This window comes from Aristolochia californica, unplaced genomic scaffold, assembly GCF_029961685.1.
Source record: "Aristolochia californica isolate CCGP_79_NKW_82.1479 unplaced genomic scaffold, dmAriCali1.0.hap1 SCAF_7, whole genome shotgun sequence".
Classification (NCBI taxonomy): domain Eukaryota; kingdom Viridiplantae; phylum Streptophyta; class Magnoliopsida; order Piperales; family Aristolochiaceae; genus Aristolochia; species Aristolochia californica.
The window spans coordinates 5,690,800-5,714,550 of NW_027182268.1; the positions used below are offsets into that span (position 1 = coordinate 5,690,800).

General features: G+C 37.5%; 2 protein-coding genes across 4 annotated transcripts; both read left to right on the forward strand.

Moving 5' to 3' along the window:
• Positions 1-1,766: 1,766 nt before the first annotated feature.
• Positions 1,767-20,576, forward strand: LOC137936351 (probable DNA helicase MCM9). Of its 3 annotated transcripts, none has more exons than XM_068780953.1 (22): positions 1,767-1,856; positions 1,976-2,078; positions 2,202-2,301; positions 2,421-2,559; positions 4,115-4,181; positions 4,558-4,732; positions 4,992-5,091; positions 5,168-5,265; positions 5,884-5,949; positions 6,171-6,263; positions 6,516-6,635; positions 7,137-7,209; positions 16,398-16,464; positions 16,701-16,782; positions 17,259-17,380; positions 17,468-17,538; positions 17,976-18,085; positions 18,158-18,205; positions 18,327-18,479; positions 18,654-19,516; positions 19,664-19,703; positions 20,505-20,576. In XM_068780953.1, exons 1-20 carry the CDS (start codon positions 1,831-1,833, stop codon positions 18,743-18,745), a joined length of 1,905 nt encoding a protein of 634 aa, XP_068637054.1. In that variant the 5' UTR covers positions 1,767-1,830; the 3' UTR covers positions 18,746-19,516; positions 19,664-19,703; positions 20,505-20,576. The 3 variants fall into 3 exon arrangements, with proteins under 3 accessions (XP_068637054.1, XP_068637055.1, XP_068637056.1); XM_068780954.1 differs by having other exon boundaries at positions 6,516-6,632; XM_068780955.1 differs by having other exon boundaries at positions 6,174-6,263.
• Positions 20,577-20,708: 132 nt separating this feature from the next.
• LOC137936352 (protein RETICULATA-RELATED 3, chloroplastic-like) lies at positions 20,709-23,347 on the forward strand. Its single transcript, XM_068780956.1, has one exon. It carries the CDS (start codon positions 20,953-20,955, stop codon positions 22,048-22,050), a length of 1,098 nt encoding a protein of 365 aa, XP_068637057.1. The 5' UTR covers positions 20,709-20,952; the 3' UTR covers positions 22,051-23,347.
• Positions 23,348-23,751: the final 404 nt, after the last annotated feature.

Genomic DNA, 23,751 nt, shown 5'->3' on the forward strand with positions numbered 1-23,751 from the left:
ATAACAGTATTGCACCACAACTGTGATTCCATCTTGCCCAAACGGACAATCAGAAGGAGATGCATTTCGTGACGTCACCAGCAATGTGGGTTGGAGATTCATTGTTTTTGGGGAAAGGGATTTGGTGAAGCAGGCATGACCAACTTAGAGGGGTTGGTGATGGTTCAAATATTTATTGTTTATTTTTCTATCTCGTCTGAGGTTGCTCCTTTATTCGTCTGAGAAAGCTTTATTTTTTTAATTTTTTAAAATTTCCTCTATATGGAATTTTAGCAATGATCGAAGAATGAAACCTTTTAAGCCCCTTTTGTTTGATTTGTTTTTTCATAAACTTATTAAGCATTATTTAATGCTAGTCCTAACTTATATGGTTAGAAATTGATTTCCCATTTCCACGAAAAGATCCAGTCACTTTCTTTGTTAGAGGAACTTTTCCCTGACTTTTAGGCTATGACACCGATGTTAAGTTGTGGAGCCTAATCAACGACCTATGTTGAGTCGGTACGCGGATCGACTTTCACGGTAAGGTCGCCATGGGGGTTGGAATGGAGGCGAAACCCCTGTTAGGTCCACGATATATTAATTACTGTTTCATTAAAGGCAGTTTGAAAATTTCACTATTATAAAGCGATTGTCCTATTTTTCTTTTTATATTGGGTGACATCGCTATTAGGGTTTCATCACAATCCGAGGAACATCATTAGTTTTAGTCGAGACAGGTTAGAGAAAAACACCTATAAGTGTAAGTGATTTTTCTTTTAAACTATTTTATTTTTATAGTGGATTATTGCAGCAGCGATTGACAAAACATATTTTCACCTTGAGGCGAACCTGTATATATCTTGTTGTTTTGTTCTCGTTCTCGTTTTTTTCCTTCTTATTCTATTATTATTATTGCTCTCGTTAGTTCGGAATTAGGGTATCTAATTCCTAATAACCAACTCTTCACCGACGGCGCCGAAAAATCCTTCCTTGGCATCGAAGAAATTGAAAGTCTCTAGTAATGGAAACTCTTCTCATCCAAGCAACTACGCATGCTTTCAGCATGGTTTCGACAACTAGATATTCATAAACTTTGGATGAATCATGATCACGTTTTAGTTATAGTGATAACGAATAATTCTAGAAAATGGGTAGATTTGCCTTTATTGGAATTCTAACGACTTTTCTTGTCTTATCTACTGTCGCTCCTTTATTTAATATAACCCACTCTATTTATAAGCACGATAAAATTTTCTATACCCTTTTCTATTTCTTTTATTTTATCTTGGAATTCCATCATTTTAAGATAGAAAATATATTTTTGTTTTTCTCTGTGATTCTCTACTGCCAAAATAGTAGAAAATTATTTTTTTCTCCTTTTATTTTATTTTATTTTCTTTTCTAGGAGCTCCAAACAGACTTTAAAGATTGGTATAAATATTAGAAACTTTTAGTAAAAATTAAAAATTTCTGTTAATCGAGTTTTCCCATTGTTTCCTGTTGGTATGAACACACCATACCATTAAATTCCATCTATTAATTCTATTTTTAACATTTAAAATATCATCAGTTTAATACGAGCTGGGTTGTGGATCCAATATTTGGATTTGGGCTTGGCCCAATTTGTACACAGGGAGGATGAAGTCCACATTCCCGCCGCGCCTGTGCTCTCTTTCCCGCCAAGCATCTGCTCGGTCGCTCTTTCTACTGTCTCTACTTCTAACGCTCTTCCCAGCTCCAAATTTCTCCGGTATGGCCTCGAGTTCGGATCACGTTCACGGCTTCGCGCGCTTTCTGATTAGATATCATTCTCAGCAGCTTCGCTCTGTCATCTTCTCTGAAGACGCAATGCTGCATTACCCTCTCATAATCGAGTAAGTACAGATCCTCAATCTCCTCTTCTTATACCTCCGCTTCCGCCATCTCTATCTCGTTTGCTTTATTTTTGTTTATATATATTTTATTTATTTTTAAATTTTTCTGAAATTGGCAGCTTCGCTGAGCTTTTAGACTCTGATCCCGCTCTTGCTCATCTCCTCTTCTCCCAACCAACCGAATTTCTTCCACTGTTCGACGAAGCTGCTCGCCTTGCGCAGGTAAAACTTTTATCAGAGGCTATCGAGAGGGTGCGCTTTTTTTTTTTTTTGGAGTATTAACTAAAATAACAAAAAATGCGAATCGTTTTCTTTTCCTTTTGAAATTGGATGAGCGAATGTAAGAGTATAGTGTGGGAGAGCTGTAAGGATCAGGAAAGCGCGATGCCCAAGGAACTTGTTCACGTTCGGGTGAATGTATCCGGTTCTCCTTTAGAATCTCCTGGTGAGGTTCATCGTCTTTACTGTTGAACTTTTTGTTTTGTTCCACATGGATTCTTGCTTAGTTTTATTTTATCGTTGTCTTTTCCGAGTGTAAATTTTGGATTATTTGAATTTGTTCAGAGACGTTTCCAAGTATTGGGAGCGTGAGGGTGAAGCACCGGGGTATTCTTCTCACGCTTAAGGGAACTGTCATTAGATCGGGTGGTATTAAGATGATTGAAGGGGAGAGGGAATATGAATGCAAGAAATGCAAGCACCTGTAATTTTTTCCTCCCACAACTTACTACATGACTTTTGCTGCAATTTTGTGCTCTTGCATTATTTGTTAGCGACCTGATAGAATAATTGGCTCACATTTGATCTGTAGCCTCTGATGTATTTGTCTCTCCTATATGATTTGTTGAATGTGCCACTTGAGTGTGTCATACAAACTCTATTCCCATTTAAGTTGATGACATCTACTGCTTGTAATGTAAACCGTGGGAAAAATATTAAAAATTCATAGGTGCATTTTGTGTTGGTCTAACCGAGCCATGTTATAGATCATATTCCAAGGCAAATTTGAAACTCTAAATTAAATGAATGTTCTTACTATGTGGGGGTTTAGTTGTATTTGTTGCAAATAATTGATATTGTTAAATTGGGTCGAAGACCTTATCCTAGAATGACTAGCCACTTAGGAAACTTTTTTTCCCAGCTAATAAATACAAGATCTTTATACTTACTAATGTATGTGGGATTATCCTTTAACACTCCCCCTTTCGTGTAGGCATGTGGATAATTTGGGTAGAGGCCTTCACGTGGTGGCACATGGATAATTTTGGGTGGATGCCCACATATGAGAACCTTGCTCTGATACCATGTTAAATTGGGTCGAAGGCCTTATCCTAAAATGACTAGCCACTTAGGAAACTTTTTTTCCTAACTAATAAATACAAAATTTTTATACTCACTAATGTATGTGGGACTATCCTTTAACAGATATATATTTGGCTTCCCATGGAATTGAATCTTCTGGAGGCTTAGCTGATCTGCTATGCCCTAATGAGCTTAATGTTTTGACATTGTTAATGATGTTTATTGGCAAGAACACAGGGACCCATGCTACAACTAAAGAGTGTTAAGACATACTCAGCTTCTGTTACAAAGGTGTTCATTAGAAGGGGATGTGTCCAGGTTGCATGTAATCATATTTTTTTTCTTTCTTCTGTCTAGTTTTGCAGCAGAGAGTTGAAGTTCTGTGTAGCAGCTAGGTGGCATACATGCTGCTAGTAGTAATTATTCGTGGCTCAGCATTAATTTGAAAAAAAAATCGTTCTTATAATTTTTAACTTTTGCTGTGTGCCAATGAGCTACAGAAACCATGTAGTCTTGCCATGTTTTTTCACTGGTTATTGTTTCGTATCTGCTTTCTGAGAGCTTTCATGAGTTATGTGTATCTCATAAACTGATGCAGTACATCATAACATGGAAGAGCTAGCTGAAGAGTACTTAAGGGCATAAGATCACCCCAACATTACTCATGTTTATAAAAGAAGAAGGAAGAGAGAGAGACTCAAATTAAAGAGACCTGAATTTCATATTTTAGGACAAGTTCCAAGAATAGAAAATCCTAAATTAGAAAGTCTCTCTAAGTTGCAATTTCCTTTTTCAAGCTTCCTGAAATTAAATATTTTTAAGGCTATTGATTTTCTCACCATATATGATGGTAGCAGTGACCGTAGTTCTTTTTTGTATTGTTGAAGCAATTGCTTGACATTTATAATTTAAAGTTTGCTTCTTCCAGTCAGCTGATTAAGAAACCTTTTGTGTAGATTTAAAGTTTACCCAGAGATTGAGACTGGAAATGCAATAAGGCTTCCAGCATCTTGTCCCTCTAAGGTTTGCCGATCTTCTAATGGCATTGACTGATCTTCCATGTTTCACTTCTTCCACATAATTTTGTGCTTGACAAAACCAACTATGCTTGAGAAAGGTTTTAATCTCGATGGAACTAACAGTGCTTTGAAGGTTGTACCTAACAAATACAAGTAAAACTATCAAATATAGATTTTCCAATAGTTTTTCGTCCTTTATCGGCATACAAAACTGTAAAATTATTGTAAAGGAGTTCATTTTAATTATTTGAGATTATTGATGACATTATATTTTGTGTAATTGCTCTTGTTGGTTATTATTCTGCTGCTTTCTTTTAGTTTGTTCCCAGTGGCAATCATCTCTATAGACTTTCACTTAAGAGTGTGATTTTCTTTTGCAGAGGGATAAAACGTGTGAAGGCACAAGATTCCAGTTTGTGGAAGGAAGTATAGTGTGCCATGATTACCAGGAGATTAAAATCCAAGAGAACACACAAGTTTTGGGAGTGGGTTCAATACCACGTTCAATTCCTGTTGTCTTAAAAGATGATCTAGTGGACATAATTAAAGCTGGAGGTACTATATTATTAAAGTACAGTAAATGGTTCTTTATGTGGACTTTTTTTATTTTATCATCATCAAGGATCTTTCTACAATGAAGTTTTTTATTTTCAATTTTTTGCTGGCGACATTGTACGTAGTCATTATGGCCACTATTTATGTTTAATTGCAATATTTTAATTCTGTGTATGCTAAATGAAGTATTCTTCTTTCAGTGGGACTGGATGCTGTCTTGCACTCTTTGTCTTACTTCCCTGGACTTCTGGATTTGCAGATGATATCATTGTTACAGGTGTTTTGACAGCAAAATGGTCACCAGATTTGAGGGATGTTCGATGCAACCTGGATCCTGTTTTGATTGCAAATTATTTGAGGTAAAGGAAATCAAATTTGATTTTTATTAATCAGTCTCCTTTTCATGATTTTTATTTTTGTCTTTGACACTTTCAGGAGAACCAACAAACTAAAATCAGGCATTGACATTCCTGAAGATGCTATAAAGAAATTTGAGCAATTCTGGTCAGAATTCAAAGATATGCCACTGAAAGGTTTAGTCACTATCCAAGACTTCCATATTATCTATTTAAGGTTTCCATGTGGAGTCAATGTGCACATCTTTTCCCCAATAAATCATATATCAATTGATAGGAAATAGCTAATTCAATACCATGTAGCTTTAGTGATTGTATATATGCTCCTTATTCAACCTGCATCCTTACTTTGTCTTCTTCCTTAGGGAGTAATAGGCTTGGTTAAAAGGATTTGTATTGTACATATAACATGCATGTAAGAATTTGAGGCCCACCCATGTATGATCCACGCAACCTTTTCTGCTACGCCAAGCTGCTGATTTGACAATCCTGGTAAACTTTCAAGAAATACCTTCAAATATGCAGCTACAAGCAATGTGTAATGGCTAGGTAGATTTTTGGTCCATGACAAAGCTATTGGCCTGCGGCTCAGATCACCAAGATAGTCCAATTGAATGAGTGCTGCAAGAAATTGTCTTTGAAATTTGATGTGTTACTTGAGTGGACGCATTGCATAGTCAATGATTGATATGGGACCAGATGGCCTGGAAAGTACATTAACTACCTTTTGTATGCACATTTGTTATATGTAACATATACCTATTCTAACCAAGTCTATTGTCCAAAATATTGCAGGAAGAAATGCCATTTTACGGGGTATTTGTCCTCAAGTTTTTGGCTTATTTACTGTAAAGCTTGCAGGTATATCATTGTACCATTCTAACTTTTCACTTGACATTCCATTTAAGTCATGCAATTGGACATTATAAATGCCTGATACTCAGAAGTGCATATTTGGTTACTTGGGTGACATGGAGTTGCTTTCTTTTTGGAGCTAATTAAAAGTTCAAAACTGCACTCATGCGCTAAAATAAAGAAATATTACTTTCTGCCATCTTACATGTTTTTATCATCATTTTTAGTAGCATTAACCCTAATTGGAGGTGTACAGCACATTGATGCCTCTGGAACAAAAGTTCGAGGAGAGTCACACTTACTCCTTGTTGGCGACCCAGGTAATTTTGTATAAAGAACTTTAAAGGCATAAAATTTACAGTTCACTTGTAACTCACAAATGGGTGATTCTAACTGGATTTCTTCCAAAGTATATTTTAAAATTATGATTTCATGGAATTTCCAATAGGTGATAAGTTTGCCTATTTCTATTGCTGAATATGGGACATAGAGTCTTGGTGACTTACCTATATAACCTTTGGGCTTTTGGTAACTAGAGGTTAAACTCGTGTATTATGGGCCAAACTTGACAGGTACTGGGAAATCTCAGTTTCTGAAGTTTGCTGCAAAATTGAGCAACCGATCTGTGATTACCACTGGGCTAGGAAGTACCAGTGCTGGATTAACAGTAACTGCTGTCAAAGATGGAGGTTGTAGGTTTCTTTTTCTGTCAAGATTATTTGAAGTTCACAATTTATTTTATCTGCAATATATAGTTATTTCCTTTGTAGATGTTGTATATCAAAAAACAACTGTTAGACATTGGTCACTGCATGATGATAAAAAAAAGAAATTGATCACTGTTGAAGTGATTTTCCTTTTCTTTTCAGCAATTTATTTTATATTATTTTTTTTGAAAATGGGGCTCTCACAAAATGGCCGAAGGGCAAAAAGCAATAAAAAGCCAGAGGATCCATCAAAATGACAAGAGGTTGATGATCAACCTGTTCAACTCCCTCTTTGGGTAGACGATCTGCTATGCCATTGGGAGACCTGTTTACATGGGATCAATTTTCAGCAATAACATTATTGGTTCCTCCGAAGCTCAAACAAAAAAAAAAAGCTCTCTTAAATATCTTGTCCATATTTGTTGTACTTTGTCCTCTTGTATATTTTGATTTTTTTTTTATCTAACAGTCATAATGGACCTTCAGGTGAATGGGTTCTGGAAGCTGGGGCTCTTGTTTTGGCAGATGGTGGGATTTGCTGCATAGATGAATTTGATAGGTACTTGACAAGTCTAGGCTTCTAATGCGCTATTGCAGGCACCGTTCATAACTCTAGATGCTCTTTTTTGGTTTATTCTTCATCATCACCCCTTGTCATCATTATCATCATTATCATCATTATCATCATCACTGCCATCTGATGGAGATGAGGTTACAGAAGCTTACCGGATTGAGTTGCCTTCAAATTTCTGAGCTTCGAAGGTTAGCACCTCGCTATTTCCTCCCTTCCCCTCCTCTCGGTCCACCTCCTCTCTTATTCTTTCCCCCCGGTTGTTGTAACGAACTGTCCTTCAAAGGACAGAGTTCGTGCTACTCAGTGGAGGCTCCGTGATGGACGTTCCTCTCCCCTATTCTGTCCCCCTGTTTTACCTTTTTTGCCTTCTACTGTAGACCTTGGTGATTAGAGGTCATTAGCAGTGTGTTGTCCAAGCTGAGTTGTGGTTACAAGACCTCTTTGTTCATTCCCATCTATTAGTAAAGGTTCTTGTAAAATTAAGTGAAAAGGGTGAAAAGAAGAAGATACTTAGAGAAGAGAGAGAGAGAGAGAGAGAGAGAGAGAGAGAGAGCAGTTCATTAACTCTCCCACCACCCCTAATTTGATTTTACTAATCATTGAAGATAAATTACATCAAAAGACAAAAGTGGCCCACAACTATCTCACATGTAATACGACAAATTAACACCTAGAAAGAGAGAAAAATTACACCTTTGACCCCTACAATTTATCATTTTACTACAGAGAATTCCAAACACTATTATATATGATTGAAATGGCTAAAATACTCTTGAACCCTAACCCTAATCCTCAAGCTGAGGCATATATAGCAACTAACCCTAGTTTGGTATAAAAAATGAAAAAACACACAATACCTTGTTGTGGACTTTTGGTCTAGCTTTGATTCCGCATAATTTGTGTTTGAAAAACTCACAAATTTCAAATGGACATGTGGCTTGTAAGACTATCCTTTACCAAGAGCTCCTTTTAAGTATCTTAAAATCTTTTGGGCAGCATCAAGGTGAACCTTCTGAGAATTATCCATGAATTCAGTCACAATTCCTACAGTAAAAGATATATCATGTCTAGTAATTGTAGTATAAATCAACTAATTAACCAACCTTTTGTATATGTCTTGTTTTTTAGTCTAGTAATTGTAGTATAAATCAACTAACCAACCAACCTTTTGTATATGTCTTGTTTTTTAGTAAAGGACTTTCTGTCAAACGCCTAGCAACTTCCCAGGAGGTCACCCATCCTAGGATTACTCTCGCCCAGGCTCGCTTAACTTCGGAGTTCTTAGTCAGATACCTAGCCAATACAACCCGAAAAAACTAGCCGTTTAAGGTGCGGAAAGCCAAGTACCTAACCCATCAGTGGACCAGGGGCGGACGAAACCTAACCCAGGTGGATCGGAACCACCTAGCTCTGACACTTTCTTCATCTTGTAGATTCGAATTCACGTCTGCAAGTTTTGCTCCCAATAGTCCGTGCTCATTCAACATATCAACCACATACTTCCGTTGAGACAAGATCTTACCTTGAGCAACTTCTACACCCAAAAAGTATATAAGCAACCCTAGATCCTTAGTTTGGGTGTGTTTTTGGAACTATAATTCCCTTAGTATCATCAATAGACAACATCTTGGAGTTGAAAAAAATCCCATGTCGAGAGATTTTAGGAAAAGTTAATGGGTTATAAAGTTGAACAATTGACCTCCTAAGTGGTTAATTATTTGTGGATAGTGTTGGAAGATGGGCCCAAACCCATAAGATATGGACCCACCATGATCACACGAGGTAGCATTATGAGTCTTACACAAGAAGAAATCTTATAGAACCACAATTATTATGGAAGAAGGTCTCACAAAAGAGTTTCAGTTTAAAGGTGTTTTAGCCATGTTAGTCTTCTATTTATATTGGGTTATTTAATTATGCTAGGACTTATCTTTAAGTGTTAGAGTTTGGGTGTAATTGGGACAAATGTAGTGTAATTGTAGTTGGACTCTACTACTTTTCTCTATTATAAATAGAGGTTCATGTACTCTGATTATAATAAGTCAATGAAGTATTTCTCTTTTTCATAAATTCAACATGGTATCAGAGCAGGTTCTGTGAGTTGACTCGGTCAACCCACAGAGGTAATGTGATCTTTTCTGATTTATTACCTCTAGCAGTTTAGGTTCATATTTATCTTTTTTTTCAGTCCCTATACCCGTTATTTGCTTTACGTTTTCACCTCTATACTAAGCTTTTCATATTGCAAATTATATATTGACGGAAAGATATTCGAGTCTACTTTCCAAGGAAAAACGATTTTTTCCAATCAGAGTTATCTACAAAGAGAAATCGATATTTGAAGTAGCAAATGTTAGATTGCAAAAGAGGTTCGAGCAGTAGTAGCAAACTTCAACTTCTGAGCTATTTTATGCTATCAAGAACGAGACTTTATATGGAGAATTATATATCACAAGAAAGATCTGTAAGTCTATTTTCTTACCTATTCAACCAATTCTCGATTTGAGTTTTTTATATGGAGATATTGATCTTGGAAGAGTCAATGGTCATGCTGGCAAAAGAAGAATGAGTACTTAGTTCGGCTAAATTACAGAGACCGAATTCTATCAGATTATATATCTCAATAGAAGTATTTTTTATGAAGAGAAGTTATACTTGGATGAAAGGTATTTAAATCTATTTCAGAAGGAGAAAGTTTCATATCAATCTGATCTATATTTAAGGATATATTCTCATTGGAAGAATCGAAAGTCATGTTGGTATCCTATTGCATTGAAAAAACCGAATTTAAGTCGATTGTTTTGCATATCTTTTTGAGTTGCTGTTATTGATCAACTATATCAGGAAAATATCTGACTTACCCCTTTTTTGGTTACTACATCTATGTTATTTGGTTGAAGCTGGGAACATTGCCATTACCTCCCAGCTTGAGGGGGAGAAGTAGAAGAAGTACAAAAAAGAGGTATTTTATTCCATATGTTGTGGTAAGTTTTATGTGACCAAAATATTTAAGAAAGGGGGAGCACAAAAGATGAAGCTTTTGCATTTAAGAAGAAATTTTTTGTAGCAAAGAAAATTGAAGATCAAGAATCCCGACTCGCAATAATAGTTGTGGTAATTATTGGTGATACCTGACTCGGCTCGACTCGATTCTATTTCTCCAGCTGGATTATTATTTTGAGGTATTCGCAACATATTCCTTGGTCAACATATTGTATCGGATTATTTCATGGGTCATTTTTAAAAGGATTTTTATTATTTTGGTTCGTGTTATATGGGCTCAGGCCTATTTCAGCTGCAACTATTATGTCTCTTTGGATGAGACATTATTATTGAAGAAGTGGTGGCCTCAACATCCTATCTTCTTCTTTACCCATTACCTATTGGTTATTTGACAACCTTACTCCTACCATCCTTTATTTGATTCTCACATACATCTTTGGGCTAACCTTTTGCGTGTTGCTTCGGTTGGGAGTTTAAGTTCATCATGGTTGGGTGTTTTAAGTCCATTGAGACTTATATATATATGCACCTATGAGTCTTTTATCGCCGTCTTGTGAATGATAGGCATTACCCACTTATCACGTCTTTTATCGTCGTCTTGTGAATGACAGACATTTATCAAGTATCATGTCGCCATCTTGTGAATGATAGACATTTATCACCCATTTGTACCTGTGAGAGTCGGTGCTCGAGTTGGGACACCATGATGGAGGAGCTTATTACTACATATATGTTACCACCCTTAATTGATATTTATTACTCCTACAACTTGAGAGTCGTTGTCTTATGGAGGGACACGGTGATGGAGGAGTTTTACTACATTTCTGAGCATTGCGTATAGACCCACTACCAACGAAAGATAAGAGTGCCACTACCTGTGAATGATAGGAGTGTGCCCTATATCCAGCATGGGTTATGACTGGAGTATGGAGCGATGTCATACGGCTTTGGGTGATTTTACTCACACTTATATTATGCCAGTAGGGCCTCATGGAAGAGAGCACTAGTGTGAGGGGGAGTGTTGGAAGATATGGAGGATTGCTATTTTATACGAGAAGATCCTATACATCATTTGCAGCAAGTTGAGAGTTCATGATGTTCTCTCACCCCCAACTTGAGGGGGAGTGTTGGAAGATAGGCCCAAGCCCACACGACCAAGGAAGGCCCACATATCCAAATGTGTTGGAAGATGGGCCCAAGCCCATAAGACCAAGGAAGGGACCAAGGAAGGCCCACATATCCAAATGTGTTGGAAGATGGGCCCAAGCCCATAAGACCAAGGAAGGTCCACATATTCAAGTGTGTTGGAAGATGAGCCTAGATATGGACCCACCATGATCACCCAAGCTGGTGGGACCCACCATGATCACATGAGGTGGCATTATGAGTCTTACACAATGAGAAGTCTTACACTGTCCTCTATTGTAAATAGAGTTTCATGTACTCTGATTATAATAAGTCAATGAAGTATTTCTCTTTTCCATAAATTCAACAAATAGTATCGGGTTCAAGCTAACAAACACTATATTATCTACATATACTACCAATGCAACCATACTTAAGGATCAATGATGAATAAACAATGAGTTATCACAATGGCTTCTAGCAAATCCAAAAATGCGTGCAACCTTAACTTATCAAACCATGTTCATGGACTTTTCTTTAAGCCATAATTTTTTTTCTAAAGCTTGCACACCTTTTTGGTCTACCCTTGAGCTACACACGTAGGGGGTCCTTATGGACCTCCTCCTACAAGTCCCTATATAAGAAATCTTTTTTAATATCTAACTTGGAGAGATACCAACCTTTATTGATGGCTACTGAACTGAAATTCCAAATAGCACTTAATTGTGCCATAGCTGAGGAAGTATAGAAAACATCCACCCTATACGTCTGGGTATAATCCTTAGAAACCAATCTCACTTCTGTAGTGCTTCCTGGTCCCATCAACATTATATTTCACTATTTAAACCCACCTACAACCAAGTACTGCAGCCCCAGCTAGAGCATCAACCAGTGTCCATGTTCTTCGAGAAAGCAAAACAGCCATTTCCTCATCCAAGTCTTTTTGCACTCAAGTGACACTAAAGACATACTACAATTTAGTTGGAATAGATATACTAGACAAATAAGGCAAAGGATTGAAAAACAGGGTGACAATGAATCAAATGACATGTAATGAGAGATGGGATACTGTGTACATTTTTCGAAAAGCAATGAGAAGATCAAGGCCACTAACTTCTGGAATTGTAGGCAAGGAAGAAGATGGTAAGGACAATGAGGAAAGTGTAGGCACATATTTTGTCTAGCACCCTTTTCTAAAGGTTTCTTCATGGGAGTTGTCACTGGTAGACCTGCAAGGGTTTGGAAGATGGCGGCATAGGGCTAACAATGGGTACATCCATCGATGGAATGGTCAATATAGAATCATACAATCTCTTTATCAACCTGAGGACTTTCAAAGAAAGAAAAATAAAGAGTACTTTCAAGAAATGTGACATCATATAAGTTTTTCTAGTCTAAGGGTCACACTTGTAATCTTTCCGATTATAAGAATACCCAATAAAGACACATCCAATAGCATGTGAGGATAATTTGTAACAGTATAACCCATTCGATGAGCAAAAAACACAGAGCCAAACACATAAGGAGGTAACTCAAATAAGCACCTAGGCTTCAAAACATGCAAATGAATGCGTTCACCTAATACAATGGATAATATGAAATTAATTAAAATAAAAAGAAGTGAGAACAATATCTCTCTAGAATGCTTTAGGAGTAATATTGTCCGAGCTACTTCAAGGGGATGTTTGTTCTTCCTTTTGGCGACCCTTTCTGTTGGGGAAGCATACATGTAGGAAATCTGATGGATAATCCCATGCATATCACAAAAAAGAAGCAAATTTATGATTAGCTTATTTGAATGAAATACTTAAATAGAAGCACCAAAATTGTGTTTTTGTTTTATTATATAATTTAGAGAATGCATAAAAAATTTCAATTTTCTCCGTAGGAGATACACCCATGTAACTCAACTACAGTCAACAATAAAAGTTGAAAAGTTACTTAAAACCAAAAGAACTAGAGACTCGAAAGAACCTCGTACATCATAATAAACTAAATGGGAAGGACTTTGATTTTGAGGAAAAGAACTTCTATGGTGCTTCCCAAGCTGACACGATTGGCAATCAAAAGAAAGATTTGAAGGTAGGAAGGTGTGAACTTACACACTTTTTTGGTGATGGATGCCCCAAATGTAGATGCCACAAATATGATGATGTATAGCAGCAAATGTAGGGGACATCTATGGAGGAGTCATGTCCAAATAGTGTTCTCATGCTTTGAACCAATCATGCTCCTTGTTTTCAGTCTTAAAAGATACATAAAGAAGGAAAAAAATGTTATTGACCAGTGCAAAGACAATGTAAGTTTACTGAGAGACTTCAAATTGATTGGAAACTTGGGAACATACAACATTAAAGATAATGATGGATGAGGTGAATCATATACAATCCCTTCACCATGACTAGATGAAGAGCACCCATCAACTATAGTAACAGACTTAAAGGACTTAGATGGCGACAAAATAGAAAACCTGGAAGACATACCTAACATATGGGATGCTCCAAAATCAATCACTCAAGGAGTAGAAACTTGTAGTATAGACATACCTGAGTTTGCCAGAATGGTATTGGCTGTAGGAGGAGTAGAAGGCACTGAAGCTATAGGACAAGGCAAGCTGACCCAACAACTGAATCTTTTGAAGAGTATCTTGAGTGCTGCTAGAGGATCCTACTTCATCACTTTATACATCAATCCCTTCTACTGAAACACCAAAGCTCACATTGGCTTCTCAATTTGTCCTAGCACTTACTAAAGCGGTGATTGGGCTGCTCACAATGAGCACAATTATCTCCTCGATAGGAGCCTCAACCACCACTATCACAGCCATGCCCTCTACCTTTGCTACCTCCCCCTCGCCCTATAGAAGACTTAGACCTAGGTGGGATTGACGAGGTATTCATGGCTGCCACATCTGATCCTTTTGTACCTTTTCCATTCTTCACATCCCTTTTGCCCTAAGGACTCAATTATGTGCCTTTTCCAGTGCTGGTACATCATTGTCAGCTAGAATTTGAGCACGGATAGCATCATACTCTAGGCCAGAACCATCTAAAACTGGCAACATGAATCTGGTCTTTCTCCGTAGCTCATTTGCATTCGTAGTAAAAAGGATAAAAAACACTAATTTCCTGCAATACACCCTGCATCTTTGTAAAATATTTGGTTGCTGTTTTGTCACCATGCGTCATACTGAAATGCTTTGTATATAAATCATAAACCCCAGATAGGTTACTTTTTTAAGAAAATAATCGACTCCAAGGTTCCCTATATCTCCTTTGAAGTGGTGCAACTCATAACCTGGTTACTCATCCTAACTCCAAGCTGTTCACTAGCCAGGTCATCACTTGACTATCTTCTCTGCCTCCCAATTGTCATCCATAGGGGAAGGAGGGTTGTCTCGAAGATATTTTGAAATTTCCTTTTAGCCTTCAAAAATATCTTGAAAGATCGGGATCAGTTCAGGTAATTCTTTCCATTCAATTGAATAGATGTGATCTGAATGGTTTGAGAATACTTTTGAGTCTGACCCGGCTGACACTTTAGGAAGAGTAGCAATTTTACCTGAAATCGCCTGATTACTATTCCAGACATCCCAATTCAGCAACACAAATAGCCCAAAACTGACTGCCAATAGCTACAATTTTAAGACAATAATAGTCCAAAAATAAAACTTTATGCAAACTCCTATGGGCCCCATACATGTGCACTTCTAGAGCACACCAACACAGACTTCTAGCACCACAATTAGATCAATAGGAATAAAATTACATGTAATAATCAACAAGGAAAACAATTTTTCACACTTTGGTAGCTTATGCATAGCACAACCTGCAGCTCAGTAAGGATGATGCAAGCATGGGTCTGGTCCAGACCTTCAATTAGAAATTCAACCCTCTAGGGACACAAAAATACTTAACTACTTTTCAGAGAGTAGCACAAGTCATTAACCCTTTGGGTTATAGCACAAAAGGAAAGGAAAAATCTGACCTTTAAGTGTAATCAGCAGAGGACAAATTGAAAAATTACTTTCTTGGATGGAATTGTCACACTCTGGTACCATGTAAAATTAAGTGAAAAGGGGGAAAAGGAAAAGATAGACTTGGAGAAGAAAGAGAGAGAGAGAGAGAGAGAGAGCTACTGATGTGACTAAAGTACCCTTGAACTCTGATAGTTGTGGTTAATGTTGTGATTTTAAAGACCCTTGGTCAAATGTCCGGTCCTTCGCATGGACCTTCATTGCAGGAATGGGAGCCCTCTTCCCCTGGGCTGTTGAAGCTCAATTTTGATGGTAGTGCTATGGGAAACCCAAACCTGCTGGTTTTGGCAGGGTTATTTGAACTGCTGATAGTACCACTTTGATCTCCTACTCTGGGCTTATGGGTGCTTCTGATTCTACCTCCGCTAAGCTCATGGCCCTATTCTAGGGCCTTATCTTATTCTGGGATGACTTATCTGGCTCTCTCATTATTGAATGTGACTCTAGCCTGGTATTTTTTGGTGCTCCTCCTCGTGTTTGGACCATCCCTAGCGGCATTGGACCATTTTACGGGAGATTAAGACATCACTTGCCTTTTTTCTTGTTTTTGAGCTCATGTTCCGAGGTCAGCTAACTCTGTGGTTGATTCTCTTGCTAAAAATGTGGCTTCCTTACATCCCTTATTATGACAGGATTGCTCCCTTGATTGGTTTGTGCTTCTTTTTTAATAAAAAGCTCATCAGTTTTAAAAAAAAAGTTGTGATTTGAAAAAGGTTTTATGTTGGCAGTCAATCTGATACTGCTGCCACTTTATTGGGGTTGGGAATGGTAGTTAAATCTTAACATGCAAATTTTTTGAGTTGGGCTTACTGTTTGAACTTAAACCACTGTCTATGTTGTGCTTTTTTTTTTTTTTTTTTTGTACTAAATTGTTTTGTTTATATTATCCAACCATTAAAAATTCTGGACCCTAGGCGTTTCTTAAGATGTGGAACAGGTCATAAGAGTCTCATAGGTTCAGTTATGAAGCTAGCTTATGTGATATCTTTCCACTTTATTCCCTTGACAGCATGCGGGAGCATGATAGGGCAACAATACATGAAGCCATGGAGCAGCAGACTATAAGTGTTGCTAAGGTAACTTCTATTAGTTTAAAAAGTTGTGTTTGCTACTCAATGCATTAAACTATGTGCTTGACCTTACAGGAGGCACAAAATCTGAGAGTTAAGTTTCATATGCAAGCATATATGAATTCTACTTTAAAAATGAAATAAATATAATTTTATAAATTTCATTTCTAAGTTCCAATTTCTGGTAGCAGATTTCACAATCTTAGAGATCATATTTGTGAAAAATGTGTTTTTTTTTTCAGGCTGGGCTTGTGACAACCCTTAGTACCCGTACAATTGTTTTTGGAGCAACAAATCCAAAAGGGCAGTACGACCCTTATCAGTGTATCCTGTTCATTGTATCTTGACCAAAAAATGGGTGAAAGAATCATGGAAGCATTTCTCAACAGTTCACCTCATATTCATCTGGCAGTTTGATGTTGTAGGCAGTACCAAATTGGTTAAATGAATGCACCTTATATCAGGAAATGCTGGCTGCCACCTTATTTGTTGTTAATTGTTTATCCAAATGTCTACTGTAACATGTCTACTTTGCAGTCCACAATTTAGCAAGCTCATTGAAGTTGTAAGATTTTGATTGTCTAGAATCTGGTAACCTACTTGTGGTGAGAATGGAAATATCATCTTTTATAATTCCAAAATATATATTTTTTTGGAACTTCATATTTCCAAAATATCATCCTGCAGTTGTGAAGAAAACATAGGATGCTTCACTGTAAGAACAGAAACAACATTGGTATTGTATTTATGGCATCCATTTTTTTCTGAATTCCTGGTTGATAGTCCTTAACTTGATTTAGCTTTGTCTGTCAATACTACACTCTCTGGCCCATTATTAAGCAGATTTGATATAGTTTTGGTACTATTGGATACTAAGAACCCAGAATGGGATAAAATTGTGTCATCTCACATTCTATATGAGGTAATTGTGTCTTACTCTGACCTTTCTGTTTTATTGTGCAGTCATAAGGCATCTGGCTGACTCCATTTAATTTTTGTTTCATCTTAGCAAGATGATGTAGACAGTGACAAAAATGCTGGAGATCTAAGATATGTGTGGCCACTGCCATTGCTTAGAAGGTAATACTCCAAACTTATCTAATCATGTTGAGTATAAATAAGAATCTTGAACTTCTTTTATTTGGAGATTATCTGCGTTGCATTATTAAAATGTACTCCAGAAGACATCAATGACATAGTGATTTGATAAAAACTCTTTTGTCAAGCTGGAAAAAGACAAGATTATTTTGTTTCCAGATTAAAATAAAAGTTAAAAGTCATTTGAGGTGAGCAACTTAGTGGAAGAGAGGTTTTATAGTGTTCTGAATGATAGAATAATGCTTGGAAAGGCAACTTTTCTTTACTGAGAATTTGACCATTATATTGAGACATATCTTTCGTGAGTTTTCTTTTAGACATTGATGTTCCCTGCTGCCCCAAAAAGCTAATCTGTCTTATAGATCAGTTTAAGATGGATGTAAATGGTGTGCTGAATTTTAAGAATACATTTGCTGTAGGTATATTCACTATGTCAAAGGCCATTTCCAACCTAGTCTATCAAAGGAGGCAGAAAGAGTTATGTCAAAATATTATCAGCTTCAGAGAAGATCTGGAACTCAAAATGCAGGTTTGATTTCCTTGTGTTTACTTCTTAAATTCAAAAGGGTGAACAATTACTGATAATTGTAAACTTTCACAGCAAGGACTACTGTTCGAATGCTTGAGAGTTTGATCCGGTTAGCCCAAGGTATGCTTCCCATAACCTAGTTTTCACCATTTGTAAAATTATCAGTAATTAGCATGTAATAAAAAAGCTAAGTGCTATCTTAATTACAGCTCCTTTTTTTTTATCCAATATCTTATTACAGCACATGCAAGGCTCATGTTCCGAAATGAGGTTACTCGGTTAGATGCAATTGCTGCTATCTTATGCATAGAAGCATCCATGACCACTTCTGCCATAGTTGACAGTGTTGGGAATGCTCTACACTCCAATTTCACTGAGAACCCAGATCAGGAATGTATCCCACCACATGGTCTTTTTGCTAGTGATTCGTGCTTTCTTTTAATATGTAATACTTAATTTCTAATTGAACTTAAAATTACATTTATATTATATTTTATGCTTTGTAGAAATTACAAAAGAATCATCTGATAATTTTTGCTTCAAATTTGTCTTCTTGACTGTTGTTCAGTTTCCAAACAGGAAAAGCTTATTCTTGAAAAGTTGAGATCCATCGATGAATTTACCAATGCAGATGGCCTGGAGGATTTGGGTAGCAGATGAGATGACTCCATAATAGTCAACTAGTTGGATGTGGAGAAATGGTCTGGATAGATCTGCAACAAGAATCTCCTGGAATGGTCTAGTATTCCCCTGATTAAGTAGCTATTAATACTAAGGAGGTTGATTTGCTTATGAAGTTCCAAAAGATGTAGGGTGGATAATTTACTTTTAGTAAGAAGCCGTATTTGATAGAGTGATTAAACAAGTCTTCAGCTACTTTTAGCTTATCTGCCAAGTTATGAGCCAAGAGATCCAATTTCTCAATGCAATAGCAAATGAGTTCTTGCATAAGTATGAGACTATACAGGCAGAAAAAAGAAGTCTAAAGCCTTGACATATTGGTATTGCTTTTGGTTTTTGAAACTTGGCTTTATTCTAGCCTCAATTCCTTGTGCACACAAAGATTGCTTGTCTTTTGCAAAGTCTATCTTTGCTTGTGAGGGATTGGATGGCCTTATGATTGGATTATACTGATGGGGTTTGGTGGCAATTTTGCACATACACAGGTAGGCAAGATGTAATGAGCATAGGTGCAAGAAAGTTAATGAATTTTATTGAGGAAACTTGAGCTGTGGCATCTATTTTGTATATTGAACTATGCAGACCTGATATATTAAAAATATCTTTCAGTACATCCACTGGGAACCTGTGTACTTGGTCTTTGTGGGTCCATAAACAATTTCTGTTTTGGTTTTAGCATTTGTCTTGGAGGCACCCTATGCTGAGATGGAACTTAATGCACCATGTGAAGCATCTGAGGAAGAGGCCAAGGTCACTGTCTTTGCAAGCTCATTTTTTTTGTGATTGAAGTATATTTCTGTACTTAAAATAAGAACTTTCTGATAATCCTTGAAGGTTAGTCTACTTTAGTTGAGAAAGATCTGAAAGGGACTCAACATTTCTATTTTAATTTTCCAGGATATACAGCAAAGGAAAGATTCTATGTCAGATGTCTTGGGTATGTATCTTCTAATACATTTCAGAAACATTATCATTTACTTTTTGAGCATACTGAGATCACTGTTTTTAGCACTTCTTATATCTTCAAAATAGTGCAATTTTTAGATCTGCCCTTTAAGTTTTGACTTAATTTATGTTTGACAACAGTTCTGCCGTATTTTCATATTGATTTAATTTCAAAGAAAATCATCAAAACTTATTGGATTTTATTTGGAGTCATAAGCTATGTTTGAAGTGGGCCAGCCATTGAACAGAAAGGTGGTTGCACCGGGCAGGGGCTTCCACACTCCCTCGCATGCAGGGAGGAGGGCTGGCTCATATTTTTATCTTATATTCTTTATAATATTTTGCATGATTTTAGTATATTTGATGGATGCCTGATTTTACTTTCTGATTGTATTATAATTTGTTCTCACAGCTAAATCTGTTTTTTTATTCTGTATTTTATTAAAGTATTTATGTATTTTATCTAATAATTCTGTATACTTCATAACACTATCCAAGAAAGACAAATTCACATAAAGAGAAATAGCAAAATTTTCCATATTGAGGACTTTTTTTATTATGTAATAATTTACTGAGGAAATAATAATATTTAACTTAGTTTACCTTAAAATTATTTTTATTACGTAGGCCTTACGATTAGGGTCTGATTTAGTCATTCGGGTTTTTGTGGTTTGAGTTTTGGGGTCAAAGATTGAGTTCAGGTTAAGTTTTGGTAAATCCAACCCAACCTACCTGTGCCCACCCCTTGATTGTTAGGTTAAATGGGTGATTTATTTGGACTGATGCCATACAGGTTACATCATTACCTAACTTTGCACGACTTCTCGGGAAAGCTACGAGTGAGACTTACCCAACAAAAACGAAGGCCTTTTTAATATCATACCGGGAGTAGCGTGTATAGATTTTTCTCTTTTATGTAAATCAATTTTATGTATTTTGTGTGATCGAGGCTAGCAGATGTATCAGTGAGTCCGAATCCTTATGCGATGCCTTCCAATCATAATGCAAGATATACGGTAAAAGATGAACACTGCATGCGAGGGCTGCGACGGCGACGGCGACTGAAGGGTGGCGGAGGCTGGAGAGAATCAATGGCACCAGCTGCCCTGGCGACAAGTAATATACTGAAGTGTACACGCGAACGTAACGTTACGCTTTCGATGATGTTTCCCATATAAAATACCGATCGAGATCCCCCGGAGCGCACTTCCTCCCACTCTATAGCCGGAGATCTAACGGCCATGGCTCAACTCCGATATTCTCCTTTCAGGAACCCTAGTATTACCACCGGAAAGTATCAACTTGTCGACTATACTTCTCATTTTCCTTCGCTCGCTCTGTCTACTTCAAGGAACTCGTCCAATCGTAAACTTCGTCTCTCTCTGCACCGGCCTAAAACGTCTTCTAACCCGGTTGGGATCGCACAATATCCCCCTAAGACTGAGTACAACGGAGGGCGTGATGGCGGTAGTGGAAGTGGCCGAAGCGGCGGCGGCGGCGATAATGGAAAGAGCCAGGGTGGTGGTGATTCCAGCGATCGATCCAACCAGTCGGATTTCGGGATCCTTGGCCTTTTCATTAACGGATGGAGATCTCGGGTGGCTGTTGATCCTCAGTTCCCTTTCAAGGTCCTCATGGAGGAGCTAGTCGGAGTCACCGCTTGCGTTCTTGGTGACATGGCTTCCCGCCCCAATTTCGGCCTCAATGAGCTTGACTTCGTCTTCTCGACGCTTATTGTGGGTTCCATTTTGAATTTTATTCTGATGTATCTCCTCGCACCGACGGCTGCAGCTTCAGGGTCTGCTGCACTCCCGGCGATTTTCATGAGCTGCCCCAAGAGCCACATGTTCGAAGTTGGTGCTTATTCACTTTTGGACCGTCTGGGAACTTTTGTGTACAAAGGTGCGCTTTTTTCTGCCGTGGGCTTTGCTGCAGGCTTGGTGGGCACGGCTTTGTCGAATGGTCTGATCAAAATGAAGAAGAAGATGGACCCAGATTTTGAGACCCCCAATAAGGCCCCTCCTACGCTCTTGAATGCCTTGACCTGGGCAATTCACATGGGAGTGAGTAGTAACTTGAGGTATCAGACTCTGAACGGGTTGGAATTTTTTCTTGCGAAGGGATTGCCGTCTTTGGGATTTAAGGCCTCGGTCATTGTTTTGAGGTGTTTGAATAGTCTTCTTGGAGGGATGTCGTTTGTGGTGCTTGCAAGGTTGACGGGATCACAGAAAGTGGGTGAAGCGACCATGGTTCCTGTTATAGAGCCAGAGGGGACGGAAGAAGAGAAGAAGTTGGTGGAGAGGGAAGGCAATTTACAAGAGAGTCGGTCTTGTAAGTGAGTAGTTTTGTTTTCCTTACAGACCTGATGAAATTTAGGAAGAGAGCCTATAAACAATCATTGGTTTTCGTTGGCTGGATGGGTTTTTTATGCAGTGGCTCTGGTTATGTGTATCAGTAGATTGATGAATAATGAAGTTTTTTTATGAAATTTTGTTTTTGTTGACTATGTTGAATTGTGTCCTATCCTGCTGTTCTCAGAGGTTGTTTTATTGGAAGAATGTGATTTCCTGGATATCAATAGTGTCAAACATGTTCCCTTGTGAAGTAGTAAATCTTAGTTGTGTTCAAACTAAACTTTCTTTTAAATTGTAAGGTTTAGGAAATAATCTAGTTTCAAAATGAAACTGCAACTTGCAATAATAATACACTTTTTGTTCCAGCTTTTGCTTCTCAGCAACTTCCTTGAGCTTTGTTAGACTATGTCACCGTGGACCATTCTCTATAATTGAAGCTACCTCGGTCTCATCCTCTAATGGGCGAGCTCTCTCATTGGTTGCGACTGAAACTCATAATTAACTTCAGAGATCATATATCTCCATCCTGCACTCCTATGTTCCTTCTTGCAGTTATCTGAAGTTGAACTTTGATAGGAATTTGCTTGGTAATTCCAGAGCAATTGATGTTAGGGAGAATTTGGAGATCATAGAGGGTATCTCCTTCTGGCATATTCAGGCCTGGTAAGGTGTAGTATGTGGCTTTGTGGAAGCTGAAATGGGGGCTCTTCTATCATGCATAAGGCTATTCTCTCAAGGATATTCCCTGCTTGTAGTTAGTAGACATAGTTATCTCATAGTTAGTAGACATAGTTATCTCATAGATGTCAAAGAAATAGACCCTCCTTTTCATGGTTAAGGTGGTAGTCGGAGTAGTATGGTTGTCTTTGTGGTTTATATTGATGATATTATTTTATCTGGAAGTGACTTTGAAGGAATTGGAGGAGGTACAAAAAATATTTGGACACACTTTCAAACTAAGGATTTGGGACTACTGAAGTATTTCCTTGGGATTGAAGTGACTTGCAACAAGAAAGGAATTGTTCTCTCTAAGAGGAAGTGCATTGTAGATATGTTATAGGAATATGGTCTTTTGGGTGCTAAGCTAGTCGATACTCCTGTAGAGGTGCATGCCAACCTATATAATTTTCATAGTCCTATACTGAAAGACGAGGCTTAGTATAGATGCCTAGTAGGTAAATTGGTATATGCTAAAGTTATTAGGCTTGATATATTGTTTGCAGTGGGAGTAGTAAGTCAATTTATCGAAAACCTAAGACTGGTACATCTGGAAGCCGCTCCAAGAATCTAAAAATATTTGAAAGATGCTCCTAGTAAAGGCCTACAATATTCAGAACGGGAAGGTTGATATTATGGGATATCCTGATGTAGATTAAATTGGGTGTAAAATGGACACGCGATCTACCACCGGTTGTTGTTGTTTTATTGGTACTTGGTGAGTTGAAAGAGCAAGAAACAAATTGTAGTAGCCAAATCCAATGCCAAGGTGTAATACGGGCAATAACTCACACAGTTTGTGAGCTTATGTGGGTAAAATCTGTTCTTGTTGAATTTGGATTTTCAATTTAAGAACTTATGACTATGAAGTGTGACAATCAAAAAGCTCTATTCGTAACCAATAACCCAATCATCCACGAAAGAACTAAACATCTAGAGGTAGATTCTCTTCATAAAAGATGTTGTTAT